Consider the following 23,380-nt stretch of genomic DNA (forward strand, 5'->3'; position numbering starts at 1 on the left):
TTTCATGTTCTTTCAGCATATAACCAGTAGCCTACAATGGCTGAAATGATCTGGGTTGTGGCTGTCGTATGATTCTGTATTCCTGTTGGGCGGCCCATAGGTGATAAGGGGTATCCTGGCAGCCCTGGTCGTCGGGGGTTACCAGGTCTACCTGGGTCAGCTTTCACAAGGAAGGGGGAACCCGGAAACCCTGGCTACCCCGGCACCACTGCATCTCCCGGCTACCCTGGACCCAAAGGGGCCCCTGGTGGCTCCGGCTTTGCTGGCTCTCCAGGACCAAAGGTACATCCTTCACACAGTCCAGAGGCCCAGTTACTGATTCCACACTGAGGACAAATGTGAGTGGCGATTTAAGCAAAGATGCAGGGGTGTTTAAGAGCTATGCTGTTAAAATTGTGATGTGTTGTGTATGATGCTCTACACCGACACCTGTGAGACATGGACCATAAATCCACTGACCCCTCAGAGATATCCTCAGGGGTGCACGCAGGATGCTGATTAGAATCATCTGCTGTATCACAGGGTGACAACGGAAGTCCTGGAGCACCTGGGTTCCCAGGAGGGGCAGGGGCGCCTGGTCAAAAAGGTGAGCACCTGCAGCCAATCACTGCCTGAATGATGACTGTTCTGGCCTATTAATATTGCCCCAGTGCACACATAAAAAATACTCCCTTTTATTAGGATGTGGTGCTCAGTGGGGCTAATATTGAATTCCTTCCTATCTCCATAGGTGCGCGTGGGGACTCCTTTGGTTATCCTGGAGGTCCTGGCAGTAAAGGTGTTGCTGGTGACCCTGGATACTCAGGTAAGTCCCACTCTTTCCTCAGTGTGAGATAGTATTCTGGGCTGGCAGACCTGCACTGTTAGAAATAAGTGATGCTGCACATATGTGTACTTTGCAGTAAAGAGCTCTTAGGTATAGTATTGTATGTTATGTTTCACTGAGGGAAAATGGTTAAATAGCTGGAAAACTGCAGTGCTTTTACATTTGCATTGCATTTTTAAGGTAATACATTAATACTGCATTACTCTGTTCACTGTGAGCTTTAGTACCATGGAGTTACATGTATAAATTACTGTTTGCGGGGTTATTTCTCTGGTAGTTGTGTTGTTTATTATCTGCAAGGCAGGAAATTGTTTTATTTTTTGCACCCAAAACTACACAACACTATCCTGCTTGTATCTATGGCTTCCCCTTTTGCAAGGTTGTGTCTGCAGCCCATTCCCTCGCTGTGTATCCATGTATGTAGTGTGGTTCTCCGTGTTACATGCATAATTCTTCATTGTTGGACAAAAAGACATACTAACTTATTAACATATTTTACATATATATAACATATTAGAAAAAAGAATTGCTAGTCCAATAGAAATAAGTGCAGTAGATTGTCTGCGTCATATACAGTACAGCGTAGCAGCAGTAATATAATGGGGAAATCAAGTATTTTATTTGGTACTGTTAGAATGACAGTGTTATGCCCCAGAATTTAAGATCAGCTGAAAACAATAAAATATAGAATCTTCTTGGAAAGTAATATACTGTGACTTCTACAGAGGAATTTTTAACAGTGTGCGTAGGAACCCCAATGTTATACAAGCCCTTTGTTTACCATTGACATTCTCATAACTTTAAGCATGTCACTGTGCTTTATGCATTTGGAAGGAATAGCAGGTATTGAGGTTATGAAGGAGTTGTTACAGAGCCCTTTGTTTTCTTTTAAAGGTAAAAAAACATCTGCTGCCTCAGCCCCCACCTTCAATATACCACTCCCTGTCTCACCAATATCACCTCCCTCCCCCAACCCCCGAACATCTCATCTCTACTGTTTTAGCATGGTGTGCCCTTGTTTCCTGTAGGCAGACCAGGGGGTGTGGGGTTCCCAGGAGATGCTGGCAGACCCGGAGGCCCGGGGTACGGCGGTCAAAAGGGCGAGCGGGGCGACTCAGGGAGGCCGGGGGGTCCCGGCTCCCCCGGGTACCCTGGCAGTAAGGGTCTCCCAGGGTTTCCAGGACGGTCTGGGCTGTCTGGTGGTCCTGGGTCCCCCGGAGCTCCGGGTGGCTCCGGAGAAAGAGGTGAGGCTTACAAACATACATTATTTCATCCGAATGCTTCCAGAGCTTAATATGCCTTGCCGGTTTTTTTTGGCCCAGTTTTCTGAATGCTGCCCAGTCCTTTTGTAATACCTGAATGTCTACACACTTGGTTCAGAATCAACATGCATATTTAGACCAATTAGACACATCAAATTATGGACAATGGAGGCAAAACCCACCCATACAATTAATAGAAGGTCATAAAATTGTGATTGGCAAAACCTGTAGTTTTGGAGGAACTTTTGTTTTTGCTATTATTGTCAAAGCATTAGTCAATGCAAACTGAATGCTATCAGTGTACATCTGGTACTTAAAAACACAGACACGTCGATTTTCAACTCACCAATATAGATGACACTGGATTGCCGGTGTCTTTATTTTAGTATGTGCATTGTGTGCGGTGCTGGAGTTGGTGCTCATGCGATTACCCTTTTATTTTTGTACAGGAGCGCCTGGCTTCCCGGGCCTCAACGGGTTGAATGGACTTGGAGGGCCAAAGGGGCTGCCAGGAACCCCAGGTGAGTGAGTCTGTTCTGGTAATATGAGGGAGAAGAGAGAGAGACAGAGAAACTTCACATTAGTTCAGTAAAGATTATCAAATCATTTGTGAACCCCACTCACTCATGGAGATAACAGCTTCCAGTTTTGATATTTAACCAGGCTTGACAGTCCCACTTTTGTCACCATTGATACACACAATGGAAGTCATGAGATTTTTGCATGTGAAATTTTAACGTGCTGGTCTTACCATCCCACCCCCCTGCCCCCCCCCCCCTCCCCACTGCAGGTGTGTCTGGGGCAGGTAGGCCTGGCTCCCCAGGACCCAATGGGCTGAAGGGAGAGAGAGGAGGCTCAATTTCAGGAGGTCCTGGTTACCCTGGTGCAAAGGGAGAGAGAGGAGTCTCAGGTAAGGAGGAAAAGATTGCAGAATAATTATGGGGTCGTTCTCTTTGGATACAGCCCTTTCCCTTTCACTTTATGTAGAAAACACAAGTGTGTACTATACAACATTTTCCCCAAATCTGCACAAAAAATCACTGTAATCATTATTGTAATATAACCATAGACTTCTGAACATAGTTTTTTAAAGCTTATTAGTAGGGGCCCAGTTTTATTTAAGTGTCATGAGCCAACATGATTTCAATTTGCATTAGCATCTAAAACACCATGGGGCACTGTAGTCATTGGATTTGTTGCAATCACCTGACTAATTATGAAAATAATGATCAGTAGTGACCCTCATAAATGCAGTTGGTTAAGGTAGTACATCAGATAGCGGAAGGAATGTAACATGGACCAAATGTCAAACACGAAATAGTCTTTGAGCAACTTTGAATGGGAGACAGCTTGTCAAAAGAGGCACCTCAGTACATTACATTACAGATATTTAGCAGATGCTTTTATCCCAGGCGACTTTTTTTACATTTACATTACATCCATTTATACAGCTGGATATATACTGAAGCAATGCAGGTTAAGTACCTTGCTCAAGGATACAACAGCAGTGTCCAATCTGGGAATTGAACCTGTAACCTTTAGGTTACAAGAACAGCTCCTTCCCCATTATACTACACTATCGCCCTCATAAAACTGCCATAAATATCTAAACTTCAGAAAGTGAACTATCCCTTTAAGGCATATCTGTAAAGTAATATAACACAAATGATGCTGTATGGGGCTGTATAGTGGATTGTCTAATAATGTTATTACGAATAACATTGGAGATAGTGTCTAAAATAAATAACACAGGGGGTATTATGGTCCTCAGGTGGAGCAGGTCATCCGGGGCTGCCTGGTGCCACTGGTCCAAGGGGGTACTCCTACGAATCGGACACCCCAGGCCCCCCTGGAGATGCGGGTCCGCCAGGGTATGACGGAGGGCCAGGTATGCACCCAAACTCTTCATTGTTCTCATCCCCATTTCATGGCATGTTATTCTTTGTGGGCTTCGACTTTTCCTGTCTCATTACCCCTATTTGTTCTCCAGGTCCTCAGGGCCCCCCAGGCCCTCAAGGACCTGCAGGCCCGGGCAGTTTTCCGGGGGACCCAGGAGATCAGGGATCCCCTGGGTACCCAGGGAAGGCAGGTGAACCAGGTGACGCTGGGCTGCCAGGATCCCCTGGACAGCCAGGTGGTGCAGGATTCAAAGGTGAGCGAAGAGAGGCTATTGGTTGGTGGGTCGGGTGCAAGGGAGCGGGTGCCCAGAGACTCATTTTTTGCTGCATGAGAAGGGGGAGATTGAAGATCCATTGTGCTATTGGGCTAATGCTATTGATCTAAGCAGGATGGACTAAGTAAGTCTAAAACATTTGCTTTACTGTGAAGAGAATGGGTTTTTTGTCTGGATAATTCGGCCAGCATACTTAATTCATGCCTTCTGTCATTGCGTGGTGCAGGAGAGAGAGGAGACACTGGATACACTGGTTCTCCAGGACAAGCTGGGCCACCTGGGGACCCTGGATACGGGGGAGGCAGGGGCCCAAAGGGTTCACGGGGTAAGACACAGACTTGGCTCTTTTTTTTTTTTTTTTTACAAAAAAAGTACATATTTGCAACAATGACTTCTAAACGACTTCATGTTGTTTTGAAATTACCTATCGATAATTGTTTGCAAATTAATATGTGGCACTGCATTTGTCAACTGTTTTGCAACAGTACCAACAGCCTTCATGTGAAGTGTGAACTGTTTGTTTATTAATGTATTTATGACCCATTACTTATCTATGAGTAAGTAAAGGCACATAAGAACAGGGGCATACTTTTATTAACATGGGTGCACTCTTTAATGATGGTGATTTTTTAAAAAAATGTAATGCAAGGGGGAGATAAAACACCATTCAGGATGGCCCTTTCCTGGCGACAGGTCAAGCCGTCCCTCACGTCTATCTCTGCATGTACCTGCACAGAAGATGCATCTGATCAACCAAGCGATGGTTTCTATCAAGTTGACAAAAGCTGGAATTTTCTCCTTCTGTTCTAGGGCCCCCTGGCCTGAGGGGACGGCCAGGCGAGACACGTCCCCTCGTGGTATTACCCACGCCTCACGGAGAGCAGGGTTCTCCTGGTTATCCTGGTAGCCCTGGTGAGATGGGACCCTCGGGACCGCCTGGAGGGCCAGGTCGACCAGGTGAGAACTGGAATGGGAGGGTAGCCAGGGTTTAGGGATATCACTGAGTGGTAATGGTAAATGGTAAATGGTAAACAATAGTGAAAGTGAAAACAATAAAGGAGGTTGTGTGGGTTTGTTTGTATTCCTTTTAAAGCTGTACATTTGACTCCTCTTGGTCGGTCTAGCAGGACAAGAGGTGATCTGCTTTCCCGTCCTCATTCATTGCCAATGGGTCCATATTTGTACATTTTCTGGTTGAGTTTAATGTTTTTCAACAACTTCTCTGATCGAATGTCAGGTGCGAAAGGCGAAAGGGGAGCCGCAGGTAAACTTGGACCCAATGGGGGGGCAGGTGGCCCAGGACCTCTTGGAGACCACGGACCTCCTGGCTTCTCTGGACGACCAGGAGATCAGGGTACGTGAGCAAATGTAACAAAGTTTTTAAATTGCCTTCAGTCATATTTATTCAGAAAATTTCCCTCCCTTATCAAGGGTGTCAAAGTATGGGGCATGATGACTCAGTACCGCCATCAACATACAGCAACTTTGCAGCACCAAACATCAGCTAGGATGGAGCATAGGGGAGGTATTGTTACCATGGGAATGATTATATGGTTTATATGCAAACTGCAGCCACTCGGCTGTAAAAAACACATTTGTGCTTGCCACACACCATTCGCAGTGTGAAACCTACCCCCCTCTACCAAGGCATCTCCTGCCATTGCCCCCTACTGGTGCATTATGCCAGCGGCCGCAGCTGCTGTTCCCAGGGCCTTCCATCTAAATGCCGGCCAACCGCCACCCCACTCAGCCTTAGCAGCAGAGTCCATGGGGTTGTGTGACCGGTGATGTGGGGTGGTGTGCAGAGTTGTGCATTTACCATGCCGAGGCTGTCAGACACGCGCCGTGTGCAACAGAACCGTCCATTGAGCGCGTGCTTTGAGCCTGCTCTCTCTCCCTTAGGCCAGCCCGGTAAACCAGGGCCCCCTGGTCCCCCAGGGTTCACTGGTAGGGCTCCGAGCATCGGCTACACCCTGGTGAAGCACAGCCAGTCCACCCTGGTGCCCGCCTGCCCCCAGGGGATGGTCCAGCTGTGGGATGGGTACAGTCTGCTGTACGTGGAGGGGCAAGAGAAGGCCCACAACCAGGACCTGGGTGAGTGCGCCGCCTGCTGGAGAGCTGAGGGGATTAGCGTAGCCGTGGGATGCAGGTGAGAGAGGGGAGGTGACCCTTCGTTGGCTCTGTAGCTCTGACCCGTCGCATCGCGCGTCCGTCTCCCAGGCCTTGCGGGCTCCTGCCTGCCCCGCTTCAGCACGATGCCCTTCCTGTACTGCAACGCCGATGAGGTCTGCTACTTCGCCAGTCGCAACGACAAATCCTATTGGCTATCTACGACGGCTCCCATTCCCATGATGCCGGTGGCGGATCAGCAGATCGCGCAGTACATCAGCCGCTGCTCAGTGTGCGAGGCGCCCTCCCCGGCCGTGGCCGTCCACAGCCAGGACCTCACCATCCCACCCTGCCCATACGGCTGGAGGAGCCTGTGGATTGGCTACTCCTTCCTCATGGTAAGACATATGCTGCTGCTGATTGGCTGCTTCCTCCTCGCAGTGAAGCATGCCCTGATTCTGTGATGAATCTGACTGAATTCAAATACAGAGCCTAATACAGCTTTGTAAACATTACAGATTACACTGTAAAGCTTTCTTTACATTGCTGATAGTGATGGAAGTATTTGTGAACCCCACGGTGGATGGAGCCACCACATTCAATCAATGACTAATTTGCATCAACCATAAAGAGAGTAGTCTTATGATTGGTTAATAGATTGACACCATGTATTTACGGTCCCTGCAGCATAGTGCAGTGTCGCATACTAATGAAGAAAAGCTCTCTGACGGTGAGTTTCAATTCTGCTGGCAGTGCGTTTGACGGGGTTCTGCGATGCAATGTGTTCTCACAGCACACGGTGGCCGGAGCGGAAGGCGGCGGCCAATCCCTGGTCTCCCCGGGATCATGCCTGGAGGACTTCCGCGCCACGCCCTTCATCGAGTGCAACGGTGCCCGCGGCACCTGCCACTACTTTGCCACCAAGCACAGCTTCTGGCTGACGACCGTGGACGCGGGCCGGGAATTTCTGGGCGTCCCGCACTCCGAGACACTGAAACCGGGCCAGCAGCTGTCCCGGGTTAGCCGCTGCCAAGTGTGCATGAAGAACATATAGCTCCACAGAGCCAGACGTTAGCGCTGATGGAGAGAGACTGGCCCAGAGCGGATGATGTCATTGCAGGCTGGATGATGGCAAATGTCCGCCCCCCCTCCCAGTAGCTCACAGCACTGGGGGGCCAACGTGAGCTGACTCTGGGCATCATTTGTTTTTTTGTTTTGTTTTTTTTTTAACTAGTGTAGGTAGGTGGAGGGGATGGGCTCTAATACTTACTGATATGGTGCTATGTTTATTTTCCATTTCTCATGTTTTTTCCCCCCCAAACATTTTGCCTGAATAATTCTTGGCTACCTCAGAGAGTCTACCAAAATCACTCTTAAATTAGCACTGAACTGTTATGGTATCTTACATAGAGAGAGAGAAAATAATAGTTTTAGAAAATAATTTAAAGTGATTGTCATTTAAATTACTTGTATTTCAAAGATCTGCAGTTTATTGGCAAGCAGAACCAGTCAGTGTTTTTATATGATTGAATGCCAATGTAGGTTATTTTATTAAATAAATCTGGCTTTGAATTGAGCAATATCAATGCTCTAATGAACCTCATGTTTTAAGATCTTTTTATCCAACTATTGCTTTCTTAAAAAATTAGCACTTTTAAAAGTATAAATCAATTACTCTTCATCAATAATCCCATTTCTATGTTTAATGAAATTACCGGTGTGAAATTTCTCAAATGCTGGAGTCCTCCATTCTACCTCTGAAAGACCATAGACTTGTACTGTATTAAAAGCACAATTACCAAAAAAGCACAATTCCCCCAAAATGGCACAATTTCCTCTCTTCCGGATGAAAGACAATACTGAAACCTGTGCTTCTGAACAATTTTCTACACTACAGCAGCACGGTGTCTCCTGTTGAGTTTTTGTTCTTTTACTCACAAAAGGTGAGAGACAAAAACTAAACGGTAACAAAAAATAATAATTAACCCAATTGCGAGCAGAAAGTAAGCTATATTAAGAATCGCATACCGTTGCCGACATTTCATTATTTAAGAGTTTTACAATGGAAACTCAACGCGGTCCATGTCTTTCCTATACTTTGCTCTGGGACGAATGAACACTATGACGTTCACTGACCATCTCTTCTGTGGTAGCCTCCAGCGCACAGCTCGTTTGGATTTTCAAAAATGTTTTACATGTCTGTGTTTGTGTTCAGATAGGGTAATATTTACTTAACTGAATCCCCTCCTTTACAATATAGCAAACAGTAAAGGAATCAGATGAACCTGTAGGGACAGTTATCTGTACATTTGATGGTAAGAAAAAAAAAAAAGTGTTGTTTTGATTCAATTGTTTTTGTAACACTTTTTGCTGATTTGTTAAGCCATTCTGTTTTTATGACCAATAAAGAATATAATGTGCATGTATATAATTATATACATACATCTATATAAATATATATATATATATATATAAATATAAAAAAAGAATTACAAGATGAAAACAGTCTGAGTTTTTGCTGTACGTTTGGGATATTTTTTAACCACAATGTGCTGTACATTTCTATGAAATAAGGAAAAATAAAAACAAAATTTAAGTAATATGTCATGTGACAATGATTGTGTGAATGTGGACTTCCTGTCACTGATGACCATGTCAGTGTGGACTTCCTGTCAGTGATGACTATGCCAGTGCAGACTTCCTGTCATTAGCGATTATGACTGCGAACTTCATGAGTATGCGTATGTGCACCTGCAACAGGTTACGTTTTGAGGTGCATGCTTGACCCCAAAAGCTGTAACAAACCTGTTTGTTACAGTCTTACTCTGAAACAACTTTGTTTGCTCATCTCCAAACAAACATCTCACTCAGGAACATCAGTGGCTTTGGGTAAAGAGGTAACCAGACAGGAAGCCTTTGCTCTCAGGCCACAGCTTAATTAAGGTGTATTAAATATCTTTATTAACAGCCATATTTACAAGAGTATGCTGGGAAGGCGTATGCAACATTACCCTTCAGTTAACTAAAAACCTTAACCTAACCATTAAAGAGCATATAAATATATATTTCAATGAGGCACTTTTTACCATATACTGTACAAGCTGTCCTGTGGTTTTAGTTTTCTCGTTGTTTTTAACACTGAAAGGTGTTCTGCATATTTAAGTCTCCTGGAGGCAGGAGGTAGAATACAGTAGTTTGAGGTGATGGCTTTTCCAGAGATACAGTCATCTTTGCAACTATCCTCCACAAGGTCCCTGACAGTGCAGTCAGCCGTCTGCAGTATGACAAAGCACAAGCGCTGAGGAGACCTTAAGGCAGTCTTTACATCAGCCCACTGCGAACCGCAGGCTGTAGATGCTATGTTCCTACTGAGCAGCCAGAATCTGAGGACTTCCTCACGCGAGTGGAAGGCGCACTCCTTCTCAGTCTTGCACTGGAGTCCATTTTGTTTATTTCCTATGTTTGCGTAGTTTAGTTTTATTGCGGTTTTTTGCACACTGGTAGCAGGCTTTTGCTTGTGTCCGTGTGTTTCTGAGGCACTTCTGTGGCGGGACGGACACACCGGCTCGCAGAGCAGGTCAGGCCTGGAGCAGCCCGACTGGTCTTCACCGTCACCTTCGGCAAGATGAAGCGGAGGCGAAGCTTCTCAAACGTTAAGAATCTCAAACTCTTCTTCTGATTCAAACAGCTTGTCGGTCGATTCAATGAACTCTGTTTCCAAGGACAGAAGAAAATAAGAAGATGGTTGATTTCTTTCTCAAACTAAGCTCTAGCCTTCCGTCAGTCCACTACATCCTTATTCTCTGGGTTTCCGGAACCTTCTGGTGCTATGTCACAGTTTATAGGATATTAATGACAAGGCATTGCCAAGGACACAGCAGCCATTGCTACCAGTATTGTCCTTTGTCATTACCCTTCATGAATATACATACGATATATTATTACATGATATGTTTCAAGACTAATAGTACAGTGACAGAATTTCAGCGTGGAGCTGACCATGGTTAGTCTAACTATAGAACAGTGACACACCACTTAGTCATCACTGTCAGCACTAAGAATAAAAGCATGAGGAACTGTCTCCTACCAGCTCCTGTAGTTTGGACATCTGGCTTGGTTGGAGGAACGAAGGGGGGCCAGTGAGGGGGGTGTTTCTCCACCAGCTCAAACATCCTCAGGTTCCTCTTTTTCAGAATCTCCTACGAGGACAATGACATCACTTACCCCCAACTCCTTACAACTAAGCCTGAAAGTGCTATTGATGACGTTGCTTCATACCTGATGAACCAGGTGACACCAGCTGTCAAAGTCTTCCTCGTTCTTACAGAAGAAGCCCTGGTTGGATGACAGAGGAAGTCCTTTATCAGTGTCTTTTTGACATCCACTCCTGTTTTATATGTTGTTTTATTACTAATAATAAACACAACATTTCAGCCGCAGACTGGACTTATACATGAATAAAATAACATCTCTATTGTTCACAACATCTCCATATCTACATAGCATGAAGACCAGAAGCCAAGCCCTTGCTAAACCCTGACATTGCTTAGTATGTGAAACTGCACCACTCCAAAGACATGCTGAGAGTATACACCACTGATATAACAGCTAGCTGCACTACCCACCTCCCACTATAAAAATGTCATTCAAGGATTATTTAGGGCATCATGATACACGTAATCTTCTCATATCACTACAACGTGATTGATATAGTGGGCACAGTGAATGCGATGAGATGATTGGTCAATCTGTGCCATACGACCCCTTTGAACACAAACAGGATTTCAGGCTCCCAGGGTGTCTGAGGGCCATGGGGGCAGTAGAGTGATGGGGGGAGGGGAGGGGGGGGCATGTTTGATTTGCGGGGAATCTCACCAGCGCAACGGAAGGATCCAGGCTCAGGGCCTTCATGCGCCGCGGCGTCCTCTGGCAGTGGTAGCTGTGGTCGTCCACGGCGACGCCACGCTCAGACTCCACCGCTGACTGCGTGGTGTGGGGGTCCAGGTAGATCAGCTCCTCGCCTGCAGGGGGTGAGCATGAGCCCACGAGCAGAGGATTCTGGGATACCGGCATGCCACACGCAGACGTGTTCCTGCCCCCACCCCCTGGAGCGGTGCATACTCACCAATGAATCCGATGAAGTAGTAGGCCAGGTTGGGCTTCCCTCCCAGCATGCCCAGCGACTGAGGCATCTTAAAGCACTCCTGCAGGAGGGAAAGCCGACAGTGCACTTTACCAGCTGTAAACCCAGCCTGTTAGCGGGAAAGCTACAAGCTCAACTGCCACCTGGGACAATGGTGTCTGTACCTCACAGCAGGGGGCTTAATGCCACACCGTTTGTGTGTGTGTGTGTGTGTGTGTGTATACATAAATTAAGGAAATAAAGATTCTGAAACCGAAACTACGATTCACAAATCCACAGTCTCTGAGACACTATATCTGACAGTAATGGCGTAACCTAACCATGGTGTAATTCAGTCCAATCATGACAAAACTACCTATTAAGGTAAAAGTATATGAATATAAAATATATAGCCTGTAATGAAAGAGGCTACACTACCTTGATAGCCTGAATGTAAACAGGGTTGATGTGGTTGATTCCCATACGGAGAGGTATGATCAACAGCAGAGGCCTCCATTCAGAACAAGAGCGTGTGTGGGGGTGGGGACAGGAAGTCACATGGTTTCCAGGTGTTTGAGAACTTCCTGGTTCCACAGAGTCGGTGGTGGCAAACGGCTCCCCCCAACCGCAAGCTTCTGTCCTCAGCCTGCCCCGGCCAGGCTGCTGACACAATTTTTCTATGACCGAAACAGTGGAGGCCAAAGGTCACACAGAGATACCAGCAACAACTGTACAGTAGCAGGTGCAGCAGCAGGGTTGCAAGTTTGATTCTCAGATGGGGACACAGCTGTTGTACTTAACTGTGCTCCTGCACAGTGTAAACATATTAATAAATACAGCCCCTAACTTAACAAATGCTAAGACCTTAAACTAAATTTTGTAATAGAAGAGACCCCATACTAAAGAGACACAAATTCAGCAGGTAGATCAATTATAGACGATACACAACACTTCCCTAAGTCAGTTTTTAATTACACTGAAATGTCTGTCTTCAGCATTCTAGCCATCTCTCTCAAGTATAAGATATATGCTTGTTTGAAGTTATTTTTTTCTTGACAAGCAAAATTGTCTTTCCCCATTGACAAATCTTGAAATCAGACAAACTGCCTCAGCTCATTGGTAATTTTTTTGTCTTATTTTGCTAAAAAAAAGTCACATAAATAAGATTTTAAGTCAAGACATTACTGAAATGTGCATTTGACTTATTTTTTGAGTTTTGCAGTATAATTAAGCACTTCTGAAGTATCTCTCAGTGAAGGCACCTGTGTGTTCCTGCATTACGAGTTTCTGCGATCATTGATCTTTGGCTCGATCTTTAACTATACATCGAGAGGCACTCACTGATGTCCTCGATGACGACCGTGTTGTCCATTGACACATACACTGCAAGGGAGTTCCAGTCATCAAACAGTGCAAGTTTCCTACAGTGCAGCAGGTAGAGAAGAACGCATTGGTGACAGTAAATCAGGCGAGTTATTATTACATAAACACACTTTCCTCCACTCGAGGCCATCTGACTGCAGGAGTGGGGGGGCTCTCTCCGTTTTCACTTCTCTCTGTTTCTACTTTTCACAAATCACTGTTTAAGTTTAGCCAGAGCTGAGACCAAAACAGGGACCAAGATGACAATAAGGAAATTTGTGACAGATACAGTCTGAAATAAGGATTAAGATTCTGATTGGGTATTAGGTCAGATTAAGACCTAGATTAAGATTAAAATTAAGACAGAGGCTTCTTACTTGAGTACTTGGGCGACTGTGTTTGGGCCGTACCATTCTCCCACCGATTTGCCCTCTCCGACCCCCATCTGAGCTGCAGGGGGGCAGAAACAGAGGGGTTGTAATCCTGTTGTGTATCAGTGAAATCCACGGGTAAAATGCTGTTTTTCAAAATGATTTTCCCCCATTAGAAAGCCCAATTATGCTTGTGCTGCACCACTCATCGAAACCTCCATCATGTACACTGTGCCCTGTACATTCAAGAGCCTAATGGCAAAAAATACCTTCTTTTTTTTGTATAAGGCCATGGTCCAGCGGAATAGACTCATTGTTTTTAATATAATCTGCCAGTATGTCTGTCCTGTGGTGAATGTACTGTCCTGTCATATCCATCTGCATTGCATTAACTGTATTGCATTGGATGTTTTTGTCATGTCAAGGCTAAATGTTAGAGGAACACACCGGAAATAAGCCTGTTGGCTCTCTTGTGTTTCTAACAATTTTTAAAGGATTACTGAACTGTCTGCTATGCAGTCTTCTGAAATCTCATTTTTAAATTGTCAAATAAATTCATTCATTCATTCATTCATTCATTTTGGGGAGCCCAGAGAAGCTGTGCTCCCCTCTGAAGTAGGTGATGCCAGCAGCCACTTTTTATCATGTTGCAGAACGGAAATCTGGCTCGCACAGACACGAGTAGGAGGAAGACATTTAATGTGCATGTGGGCATCAGATCAGGGCATCAATCATTCAATGAGACGCTGCCACCCTGGTCGACTGAAACCTTCCCTTCCCTGCGAAAGCTGCCGGCCACAGTTGGCACAGGCAGGGCCCGGATTCGATATCAGACCACAGGGACCATCCATGCACTAAACCAACAGGATGACGCAGACGTGCCAAAATGCTGTTTGTGAATCTTATTGTGTAGTGCGAGGCTCTCACCCATCTGGTGTATGGAGTAACAGCAATCCTTCCTGTCCAGGAACGACTGCAGGATGCGCCTGTACTCCTCCGGCTCGCCTCCCTCCTGCCCCCAGCGCCAGTCTGCCCCACAACATCACACGTACACCCCCGTTTCTACTGTGGCAAGGTTACGGCAGAAACTAAAAGTATGGTACTACAATTCATAAGTAATACATTGATAACTCACACCCACAGTAATGTATGTATACACAAGAGAAGCATTATCAAACTGATAACAGAAGAAATATGAATATCATAAAATGATCTAGGACTAAAACAGTTACAAGAATCCATCTGTTCTGAGTGTGTGCACACACGTGTGTGTGTGTGTTTGTGTGTATGTGTGCATGCGTGTGAGCATGCCTGCATGTGTGAGTGTCTGTGTGTGTGTGTGTTTGTGTGTGTGTGTTTGTGTCAGTGTGTCAGTGTGTGTGTGTGTGTGTGTTTGTGTCAGTGTGTCAGTGTGTGTGTGTGTGTGTCAGTGTGTCAGTGTGTGTGTGTGTGTGTGTGTTTGTGTCAGTGTGTGTGTGAGTTTGTGTGCGTGACGGCGGTGGAAAGTCCGCTCTCTCACCTCGGCCCAGGCGCCAGCACAGCAGAGCCTGTGCCAGGATCATCTGTCCGCAGCGCAGCATGCACCCCCAGCCTGCGTCCGAGGAGGGGCCCGTCCCCCCTGCAGACAGCCACGAGACACACGCTCACACTTCCAGCAGTGACATCACGAAAATGCACAAGTGAAATCATAGTCATGGGCGTGACATCACACACAGAGGAGTGACATCACACATGACTGAGTAACATTGCAGTGCCTGACGGTTAGTCAGTACAGACAACTATATTGAAATTTTACTGATGTAGTGCAAATCTGGCTCCTATATATTTGTCTTACGTGAATACCATACTGTAAAAAGCAGTGCTGTCCAGATGAGGGTCTGTGTATGTCTGTGCATGTGTGAGATTTTGTACATGTTTGTATGGTTGCATGCAGGTGGGTAAATGCAGCAGGTTTTCAGGTGTAGAAATAACATCAAGAATATCTTTTCCCCTCTCTGTATAGTTCATAGTATGGTCAGCACCATATATCCAAGGAAGCTGATAGGTTCATAGGAGGCTATAGATTCAGCATTTATGGTTTGGTCAGAATAATTGTTCTGTTTTTTGTGAGTGTGTGTGTGGTGTTTCACTCACCAATGGGAGAGAATTTTTTTCTGTATGTGAACCATAGCCGCGACCGAACATCTGCCAGCAGCTCAGACTTATCTGCAGACACATAGGAAAGGGCTTAAATTCAGGCGCAAATCATGGGAACATCACACCTCCCTTCCCTCAGACAACCCCATGGCAACATTCTGCCTCCGGTCAAAATGACAGCCACGCCCTAACGGCACACCTGCCACGGCTACGCCAGCCCGCCTGCCCAAACGCCACATTTCCACTTCACACCGACCACAGCAGCCAGGCTTGGCTCCCGCCGTTCTGCCACCCCAGAGATTACAGAATGGGGGTGGGGGCAGGGGGTATTGCTTGCCGTGCCCCCCAGACGGATAGCGCCCAAGGCGACCGCCCTTGTTGCCTGTGCCTAGAACCGCCTCTGGCAGCAGCAGTTACACATCCTGGCTCAACTGGGACACAGGATGCAATAATCACTTGGGACGATGTATCCTCCTGACGATCCTTAGTTTACACTTAGGTGACAAGCAGGCAAATGACATGGTCCGTGGGGGCCCACTGACTGGGTCCCGAGAGAGGAAGGCATAAATCATCAGGCAGTGTGACAGAAATCACACCGCACTGGGCCACAGCACAGTGGCACGGAGGACAGGACTGTACAGTCAGTGTGTGGAAAAGAACTCAGCTGACAATTGAATGCAACTGCATTTATTTGCAACGTCATGAGAACAATGACAACTGACATGGAAAGTCTGTCACACAGGGGATGACAGGAAAATCCAGTTAGTCCAGCAGAGAGATACAGCATATTATGTCCCTCCAGACCACAGCAGTCCTCACAAGAAGTACCTGCTGCCCCTGCTTCCCCTTGCTTTTCTGCTGTCTGCATTTTAATAAATGGCATCATCAAAATAGATTATCAGTAGAATTAACTGGTTCAAATGCGCTGTTATTGGAACCCCAGATCTCTACACCATAAGTGAAATGTTTGTTCTAGTGAGGTTTTTCTACCTGTTCTGATATTGTAGCGTGCCCCTAAAATCCACACAGGCTCTGCGGTGTCTGGAAGGTCTTCTAGATACTCAGAGAATGCGTTGATCTTGTTTTCATACTTTGCTAAAACTGTAACAGGAAATGAGAAATAATCAAATCAGTTTGGATCATATACATCAAATATTCAATGAAAACAATAACACAACTGCTTTGTTAGTTGGACTCGTTTTCATGCTTAAACCAAATCAACATCTCAAAGACAATCAGAGGTGTTCGGACTGGTGCTTCTGGTTGTGTTAGTTAAATGTTCAAATGTTTAAACAAACCAAATAAAAGGTAAGATTAGAACACTCAAACAACCTAACAAAGCTATATAGCTAAGCTATAAACAAGATAATAAATAAAAGTCCAAGTTCATTAAAGAGTAAAGCAACAAAAAGTTCTTTTCAAACTTTTGTGCTCCATTAAAGTATTTAAACTCTATTAAATTGGCGAAGAGACTCCAAATCTTTGTTGTTGTCTATCACACAAAAAAAAAAAAATAAATAACACTTTCGTTTTCAATAAAGACTGTGGACGTGGTTGTTCATCTGGTCGGGTCGCACATAAACTGGTTGAGAAATTCTGTAGATCAATTATGTGTGATCGTTCACGTTAGCTATTTAATCTAAAACTTGCAGCATTAACACACCATTTTTGGATTTTTACGGAGTAAGTTTTAACAGAATTGCTGCTGGCTTATTACAGCCAGATATCTTCTCAACTACAAATAAAAGTAAGTACTGTCTTTACTAATGTAGACGAGACAACGTCTGCAAAGCTACCCTGATAGCTAGGAAGCGAACCAACTGCCGGTTACATTACGCAATCGGAGCCGGGAAAAATCTGTAGCTTGGTGGCTAACGTTAACTAGCAAAAGCTAAGTAGACGGGCCAGTCGAGGAACAATGCGAAAACTTGAAGCCGACTTGAATTTCTTCCGCAGCGAGCGCTCTTACACCGAAGGAGAACGTCATTACGTGCGGCAATGAACAATCTAACAACCCAACACTGTAACCCACTGGCAAAATTATCTATATTATTCATTTCGACAAAATAAGTTATTTTGTTCCATTGCTTTCTTACCTGCCTCCATCCTCGGGCTGTCATCGGGGTTTAAAGGCAAGGGATACAAATACAACGCTGTGCCTTTTGGGGAATGTAGTTCACGCACTCGTGTTAACACGAGTAACCTCACGAAATACAAACTACATATACCGCAGTGGATTGTGGTCAGCCAAAATGGTTTTCCTGTGATCAAAACATTGTGAGGCATTATGGGTATTATAGTTTTAGTGGTAGTTTGACGGGCAAAAATAAGCGTGTGAAGAGCTTAATTGAACGGAATGATCACAGTTGAGTCGATTCGGTAATTTGGTTGAATGTAGTTCGAATGTAGAGTCATGTTTATATTAACCTCGTCCATTGTGTTAATGTCTCACCCCGAGTCTTTTTCTTTTTGAAGAGGATATTATCTTTATATCACTGCAGTAGCTTAATCAGCGGTCAGGTTAATAAATGCTTGTGCACATAGTGCAGAGGCAGTAAGATCAACACAAATCCCAACGTGCACCAAGACATCTTTCAAATCTAATTTATTACTGAACAATAAATAATATATTACCGTAGTTAGGCTGGGTTAAGGGTCCAACCCCTGGATTAACATCGTTCACTGAAACACGAATGTCCAAAAATGGCAGTAAAAGTAAATGGGAATTATCTTAATCTGGTGTAAAATAACCGAATGATTACTATATGCATAAAACATGTAAGGAAGACTTTGAAACAGCCTAATTCCGTTTATAGACTCAGACATATTTTGACAAATGTACATAACTGCATAACCTCAAATTGGCTTTTGACCACCTTTCTTTATTCTTCAAGGTATTTGGATATTATTATGTTTGAGATTCACAACCCCTAACTCGATCTGACTTCATTTGAAACCATAGAGACACGTCCTGCCGTCGAGCGCCCCACATCGTCGTTAAGGGAAATCGGTTTACGGGTGGAGAAACCATGGACATAAGCAGCTCTGTGGAAGAAGCTCACACATGATAGGCGGAGACAGCCTACAAATTTCAGTGATAGGTCCTTAGTCCGGCCCTGTCACCCCCCAACACAAAAAGGAATAACAACGCTGTATAACGGATTGTATTTTTCGCCTGATTGAGAGCACTTAACCAGGTATATTTCCATTTGTTTGCGTTGGAGTGTAGTATATGATTATTGCACTAACAATCTACGAAAATCAGCGTATATGTTGTGCATTTCAGCCGTCTTAGTGAAATGTGAGAGCTGGATAGCTAAAGTTAGCTTCTTATCTAGACTAGTATATCATTTAAGAGCTATAACTCACGTAATATTGTTTAGAGTCCGCTTATTGCCTAAATAATTATTATTTCGATTGATAAAAGCTTACTAACCATAACACTATCCCTAGGTATTTTTGTAACGTTACATATGTCAGCTAACTGTGGAAATGTTAGCTAAAGCTAAGTTAGATACCAACACTTAACGGTGCATTGCATTTAATTATTTTTACAAGCGTGTTACAAGTGTTCTCGCTAGCTATAAAGTTACTTATTTTCCTAAAGTGGTAAGTTTGCACATGTGTGAAAGACAACTGCTTGGTAGTTACCAACATTTTCCCCCTAAAAAATAATGTTTTTTTTTTTTCTTGCTCGCACTGATGTCCCTGCAGTTATCCTGGACGTCTCATCCTCCCTCTCGGACATGTCGTATGTCTTCATCAACGACTCGACACAAACCAACGCACCGCTTCTGCAGGCGTGCATTGATGGAGACCTGGGCTATGCCAAGTGTCTGTTAGAGTCTGGGTCCGACCCCAATATGCGAGACAGCCGGGGCCGCACCGGTATGCACCTGGCTGCGGCCCGTGGGAACGTGGATACATGCCGCCTGCTCCACAAATTTGGCGCGGATTTGCTGGCCACGGACTACCAGGGTAACACCGCGCTGCACCTGTGTGGCCACGTCGACACCATCCAGTTCCTTGTATCAAACGGCCTCAAGATCGACATCTGGTCAGTGCACTGGATCTGGTAGAAATAGACGTAGTTCTGGCTTACCCGTCATGAAGACACTCACCATTCAGAAATCCTCAAAACTACCTTTATCAGTCTCATTCACTCAGTGTGTATTGTGTTATCTAAGAGCATATGGATAGATGGATATTTTGTAGTCTGCAGACACTAAAAGCCTGAAAAGTTCTGCAACAAGAACCAACTGAACATACTAATCTATTTTTCAGTCTCAGGTTCACAGGAGTAGGTTGGATAGACTCATTACCTCTACTTCCTCCTGTCTCACGGACCCTGCTGGGCTGTTTTTCAGTAACCACAATGGAACGACACCCCTGGTGCTAGCGAAGCGGCGAGGTGTGAACAAGGACGCGATTCGCCTGCTGGAGGGCCTGGAGGAGCAGGAGGTGAAGGGCTTCAACCGCAGCAGCATGCACTCCAAGCTGGAGGCTCTGCACATGGCTGAGAGTGAGAGGTGAGCAGCGAGGAGGGTGCAGTATGGAGACTGCTGAGTGGAGTATAGCTGAAGCGAGGAGAATGCAGTGTGGAGTATAGTGAGGAGACTGCAGTGCAGTTTTCTTTCTTGCTTCCCAAGTTTCAGGTGATGACATCACAGCCTGAAAAACTGAGCTTTGGCCAAACCAATATCTAAAAGTCTGAAAGATAATATAAAATTGCATGTCTTGCATCTAGGGGAGCATAAATTAATGAAATTAAATCAAAAGTGTGATTTTGGGTAAAGTTTCCCTTTAATTTTTGTATGTCTCTCTGTCGCCCCCTAGTGCTATGGAGAGCCACTCTCTCCTCAACTCCAACCTGCAGAACAGTGAGGGTGTGCTGTCCAGCTTCAGGACCACTTGGCAGGAGTTTGTGGAGGACCTGGGCTTCTGGAGGGTTCTGCTGCTCCTGGTGGTCATTGCCTTGCTGTCGCTGGGCATTGCCTATTATGTTAGTGGTGTTCTTCCCTTCACGGCCAATCAGCTGGAGCTTGTGCACTGAGGCTCCGGAAGCACTTTAGCAACCAGGCGGTGGGGGCTGGACTGTGGAGTTGTCTGCTCTTCATTTTACGGGAGTTTTTAAAAAATGTTTTTTAAAAACAGTTTAGGAGTAGATGATTGGTCATGAGTTCTCGTTGATCTTTCAGCACACGATTGCATGTCAATGGGCAGATCAGACAAGCTGTAACCGAATTGGCTTTTTACCTAAATGTTAGGCCTCCGTGTTTCTTTTTTTGGTGTCCATAAAGGCTCTACCTGTTTTGGAGCAAATACACTAAAATTAAGCTTTCAGTGTTTGCAACAATCATGCATTCCTAACTGCAGTTGAAATTTCATAGATCTTAATGCATTACATTATGTGTGTAATGTATTTATCATATCATTCAGCATGCATAATACATGAGATTTTAAGCAGGATGAGGCTTGTTTTTCTTCCTTTCTATTCTGGTTGTTGGAAGAAAATGCCAGCTTGTTTATGTATTTCTGGAACTTATTAGCTGTAATGTATCAAAACTCATTTATGCAATTAACCGGGCTTAGTTTTGAAAGTTTTCTTTCAACTGTAAAACATGAATGAACAGGCAAATGTGCTCATATTCTATTGTGACATTAAAATACTGCTTCCTAAGGCTACCATTTAACTACATTCCTAACTTTCCCCACACGGACTGCTGTGGAAATCAGGACTGGAGTAGAGGACGGAGCTTTTTCTACTCTAGTCTACATCAGTACTGATTTTCTCCATTCGGTCCAGCTATGTTTGAACTATATTTGTAATTTTATTTACAAAGCTGTTGTCATCATATCTATGATATTTAAAATGAACTAGAGCTTCTGTAAATGGTTTTCTTGATGTATAGGTATTGGATCTGCATTAGACTCGCCTGAAATACTGTACTGTGTTCACAAAGTAGGAGCAAGTATGTACGAATTGAGTGTTCTATTCTGTATTAACAGCGAGCAATTATATTATTTCTTGTCATATTTTTTAATAGTGCGTTTATGCTGGTTTGTTGGATTTTGCTTCCTTTTGCGCATGGTGTAATATATTATGCTTATACACTATTGCTTGGTGTATGTTGCCTGTTTTTATATGTTGTTTACCATTTTCTTGGTTTTGCTTTGCATTGTAATTAGGCTGTTCTTGTCAGGCTTCGATAGAAATTTTAATAATGTGCTTTAATAAATATTGAATAAAATCAGTTTAAAAAAAACCATGCACAATGCCTTTAAATTATTTATACCCTTGATAAAAATAAGAAAAGAAGTATGAATTAATAAATGAAACTACAGGTAATGAGGTAGGCTATATATTTTGAAAATGAGGAAATCATGTTTTGATACTAATACAATTGCCAGAATAAAAGATTTTGTTTAATGAGAACTATTTTTAGTACAACTGTGAATAGTTGTTACACCCTCCCTTTGCAAAGATATGAGGTGTGAATAATCGTTACACCCTCCCTTAGCAAAGATAACACTACTGAGTTTTATTTTATAGTGATTCATGAGATTAGTCAGTATATTGAGGGATCTTTCAATCCTATAGATCCTCACGGACTGCCCTCTTCAACTCAATTCACAAATTTTAGATCAGGTTAGGGCCTGGAGTCTGTGATGGCCTTGCCTGATTTTGAGGTCTGCTTAGGTTTGTCTTGTAGAATAATCTATTTATCCATTTTCTGTCCTGTTTTGGCATCCTGTGGGGGATACTTGGGTTTTGGCTGAAATGTCTTGGTACTTGCTGGAGTTTGTGATTCCACTGAATAAGAGTCCCAGACTCCATAGATGTAAAACATCCCTATAAAATCAAAGATCCACCACCATATTGCATTGTAGATCCACCACCATACTGCACAAAGACCCTTCTTTTAACGACACGCCCTCCGCTGGTGTACGGGATAAAAAGTTTCATATTTGGCCTCCACTGACCATAACATCCGGTTCAAATCAAACTTCCAATATTGAACTTTGATTGGAACTTATATATTCAAGTTTTGTAAACTTTGGGACCCGCAAGATGCAACCATGTTTTGTGGATCTGTAACTGTGGCCCTTGGTTGTATTTTTATTTGCCTCCCAAACCATCCGCCTCACTGTGAATGGGGGCAAATTGTATTTGTGTTCTCTACCAGGCAGGGTCACCTATGTTGCAGTGGCTTTAACCGTCTTAACATTTTACCCAATAGTGGAAAGTGTTTGCTTCAGATTTTTCTGTTTGTTCGTAACCGTCTCCTGGCTTGTGGAATTCAACAGCCCTTTTTGTATTTCTTCTGTGAATTCTTGGTTCACATGGTGATGGATGAATGGGGATTATACATGTGTGTTTCTCATTTTTAAACTACATAAACAGAAGGCCAAGAAAGACATGATAAGGTTCCTTTTCTTTATAGAATGGATTGCCCAGGGCTTGAGATATCTGATGTTGAATGAGTGGATTAGCAAGACAACTGTATCAAATCTGTCGTTAGCCTGGGCCTCCCCTTCTGCTTATGTGAGACTTATCCAGGGAACAACCTATTATTCAGCCTCTGTTGTCTACATGCCTGGTGAAACTGCAGTCGGTGCTAGTTATCTGCTTCACTAATAATTTACATGGCGTTCTTCAATAAACACAAATTCACGTGGTGTACACACTTTTACTCCAAAATAATTGTGTTGTGTTTTGGCATGTGACTTTCATCATGTAGTTAGCTTAGAGCAGAGAATCATTGAGTGGGAAGGTATGTGCTATGTGTCCATCTTCTTCCTTCTGTTGATTTGCACGGGCGTAATTTGTGTGTAAGCCACTCCAGAAGATCAAGTCGAAACAGCGGCCTTTTTTTCCTGTTCATACCATGCGCACTGCACTGAGCTGAAGTCTAAGTTTGGTGATGAACTGGAAGCCTTCCCCAATGACCTCACTTGGTGTGTGTGAGTCACTCTGGAGGAAGAGACAACAACATCAGCCACACTAAAGTTGATACA

The 23,380-nt window shown here is 44.3% G+C and overlaps 3 protein-coding genes across 6 annotated transcripts in view; 2 read left to right on the plus strand and 1 right to left on the minus strand.

Moving 5' to 3' along the window:
- Positions 1-8,966, plus strand: part of LOC135262324 (collagen alpha-6(IV) chain-like) — a 66,235-nt gene extending 57,269 nt beyond the window's left edge. For all 3 annotated transcript variants that reach the window (XM_064349294.1, XM_064349296.1, XM_064349295.1), the window contains 14 exons: positions 101-282; positions 523-586; positions 731-805; positions 1,855-2,070; positions 2,538-2,609; positions 2,879-2,998; positions 3,860-3,976; positions 4,079-4,240; positions 4,488-4,586; positions 5,072-5,218; positions 5,499-5,615; positions 6,164-6,355; positions 6,482-6,768; positions 7,164-8,966. In XM_064349294.1, the coding sequence (XP_064205364.1) occupies positions 101-282; positions 523-586; positions 731-805; positions 1,855-2,070; positions 2,538-2,609; positions 2,879-2,998; positions 3,860-3,976; positions 4,079-4,240; positions 4,488-4,586; positions 5,072-5,218; positions 5,499-5,615; positions 6,164-6,355; positions 6,482-6,768; positions 7,164-7,424 (2,111 nt within the window). In that variant the 3' untranslated portion in view covers positions 7,425-8,966. The remainder of the gene's footprint in view (positions 1-100; positions 283-522; positions 587-730; positions 806-1,854; positions 2,071-2,537; positions 2,610-2,878; positions 2,999-3,859; positions 3,977-4,078; positions 4,241-4,487; positions 4,587-5,071; positions 5,219-5,498; positions 5,616-6,163; positions 6,356-6,481; positions 6,769-7,163) is intronic.
- A 342-nt stretch (positions 8,967-9,308) lies between these two features.
- atg4a (autophagy related 4A, cysteine peptidase) lies at positions 9,309-18,242 on the minus strand. Of its 2 annotated transcripts, none has more exons than XM_064349391.1 (13): positions 17,996-18,242; positions 16,352-16,462; positions 15,359-15,430; positions 14,745-14,843; positions 14,153-14,254; positions 13,232-13,304; positions 12,834-12,913; positions 11,931-12,169; positions 11,496-11,574; positions 11,246-11,391; positions 10,649-10,705; positions 10,458-10,569; positions 9,309-10,081 (listed from the first exon to the last, which is right to left on the minus strand). In XM_064349391.1, exons 4-13 carry the CDS (start codon positions 14,803-14,805, stop codon positions 10,017-10,019), a joined length of 1,014 nt encoding a protein of 337 aa, XP_064205461.1. In that variant the 5' UTR covers positions 14,806-14,843; positions 15,359-15,430; positions 16,352-16,462; positions 17,996-18,242; the 3' UTR covers positions 9,309-10,016. The 2 variants fall into 2 exon arrangements, with proteins under 2 accessions (XP_064205461.1, XP_064205460.1); XM_064349390.1 differs by lacking the exon at positions 17,996-18,242 and adding an exon at positions 17,458-17,902.
- Positions 18,243-18,374: 132 nt separating this feature from the next.
- LOC135262368 (ankyrin repeat domain-containing protein 46-like) lies at positions 18,375-21,627 on the plus strand. Its single transcript, XM_064349415.1, has 4 exons — positions 18,375-18,558; positions 19,076-19,418; positions 19,729-19,890; positions 20,198-21,627. The coding sequence occupies exons 2-4, from the start codon at positions 19,108-19,110 to the stop codon at positions 20,412-20,414; spliced, it is 690 nt and encodes a 229-aa protein (XP_064205485.1). The 5' UTR covers positions 18,375-18,558; positions 19,076-19,107; the 3' UTR covers positions 20,415-21,627.
- The last annotated feature ends 1,753 nt before the right edge of the window (positions 21,628-23,380 follow it).

The sequence above is a fragment of the Anguilla rostrata genome, chromosome 9 (assembly GCF_018555375.3).
Source record: "Anguilla rostrata isolate EN2019 chromosome 9, ASM1855537v3, whole genome shotgun sequence".
NCBI lineage: Eukaryota > Metazoa > Chordata > Actinopteri > Anguilliformes > Anguillidae > Anguilla > Anguilla rostrata.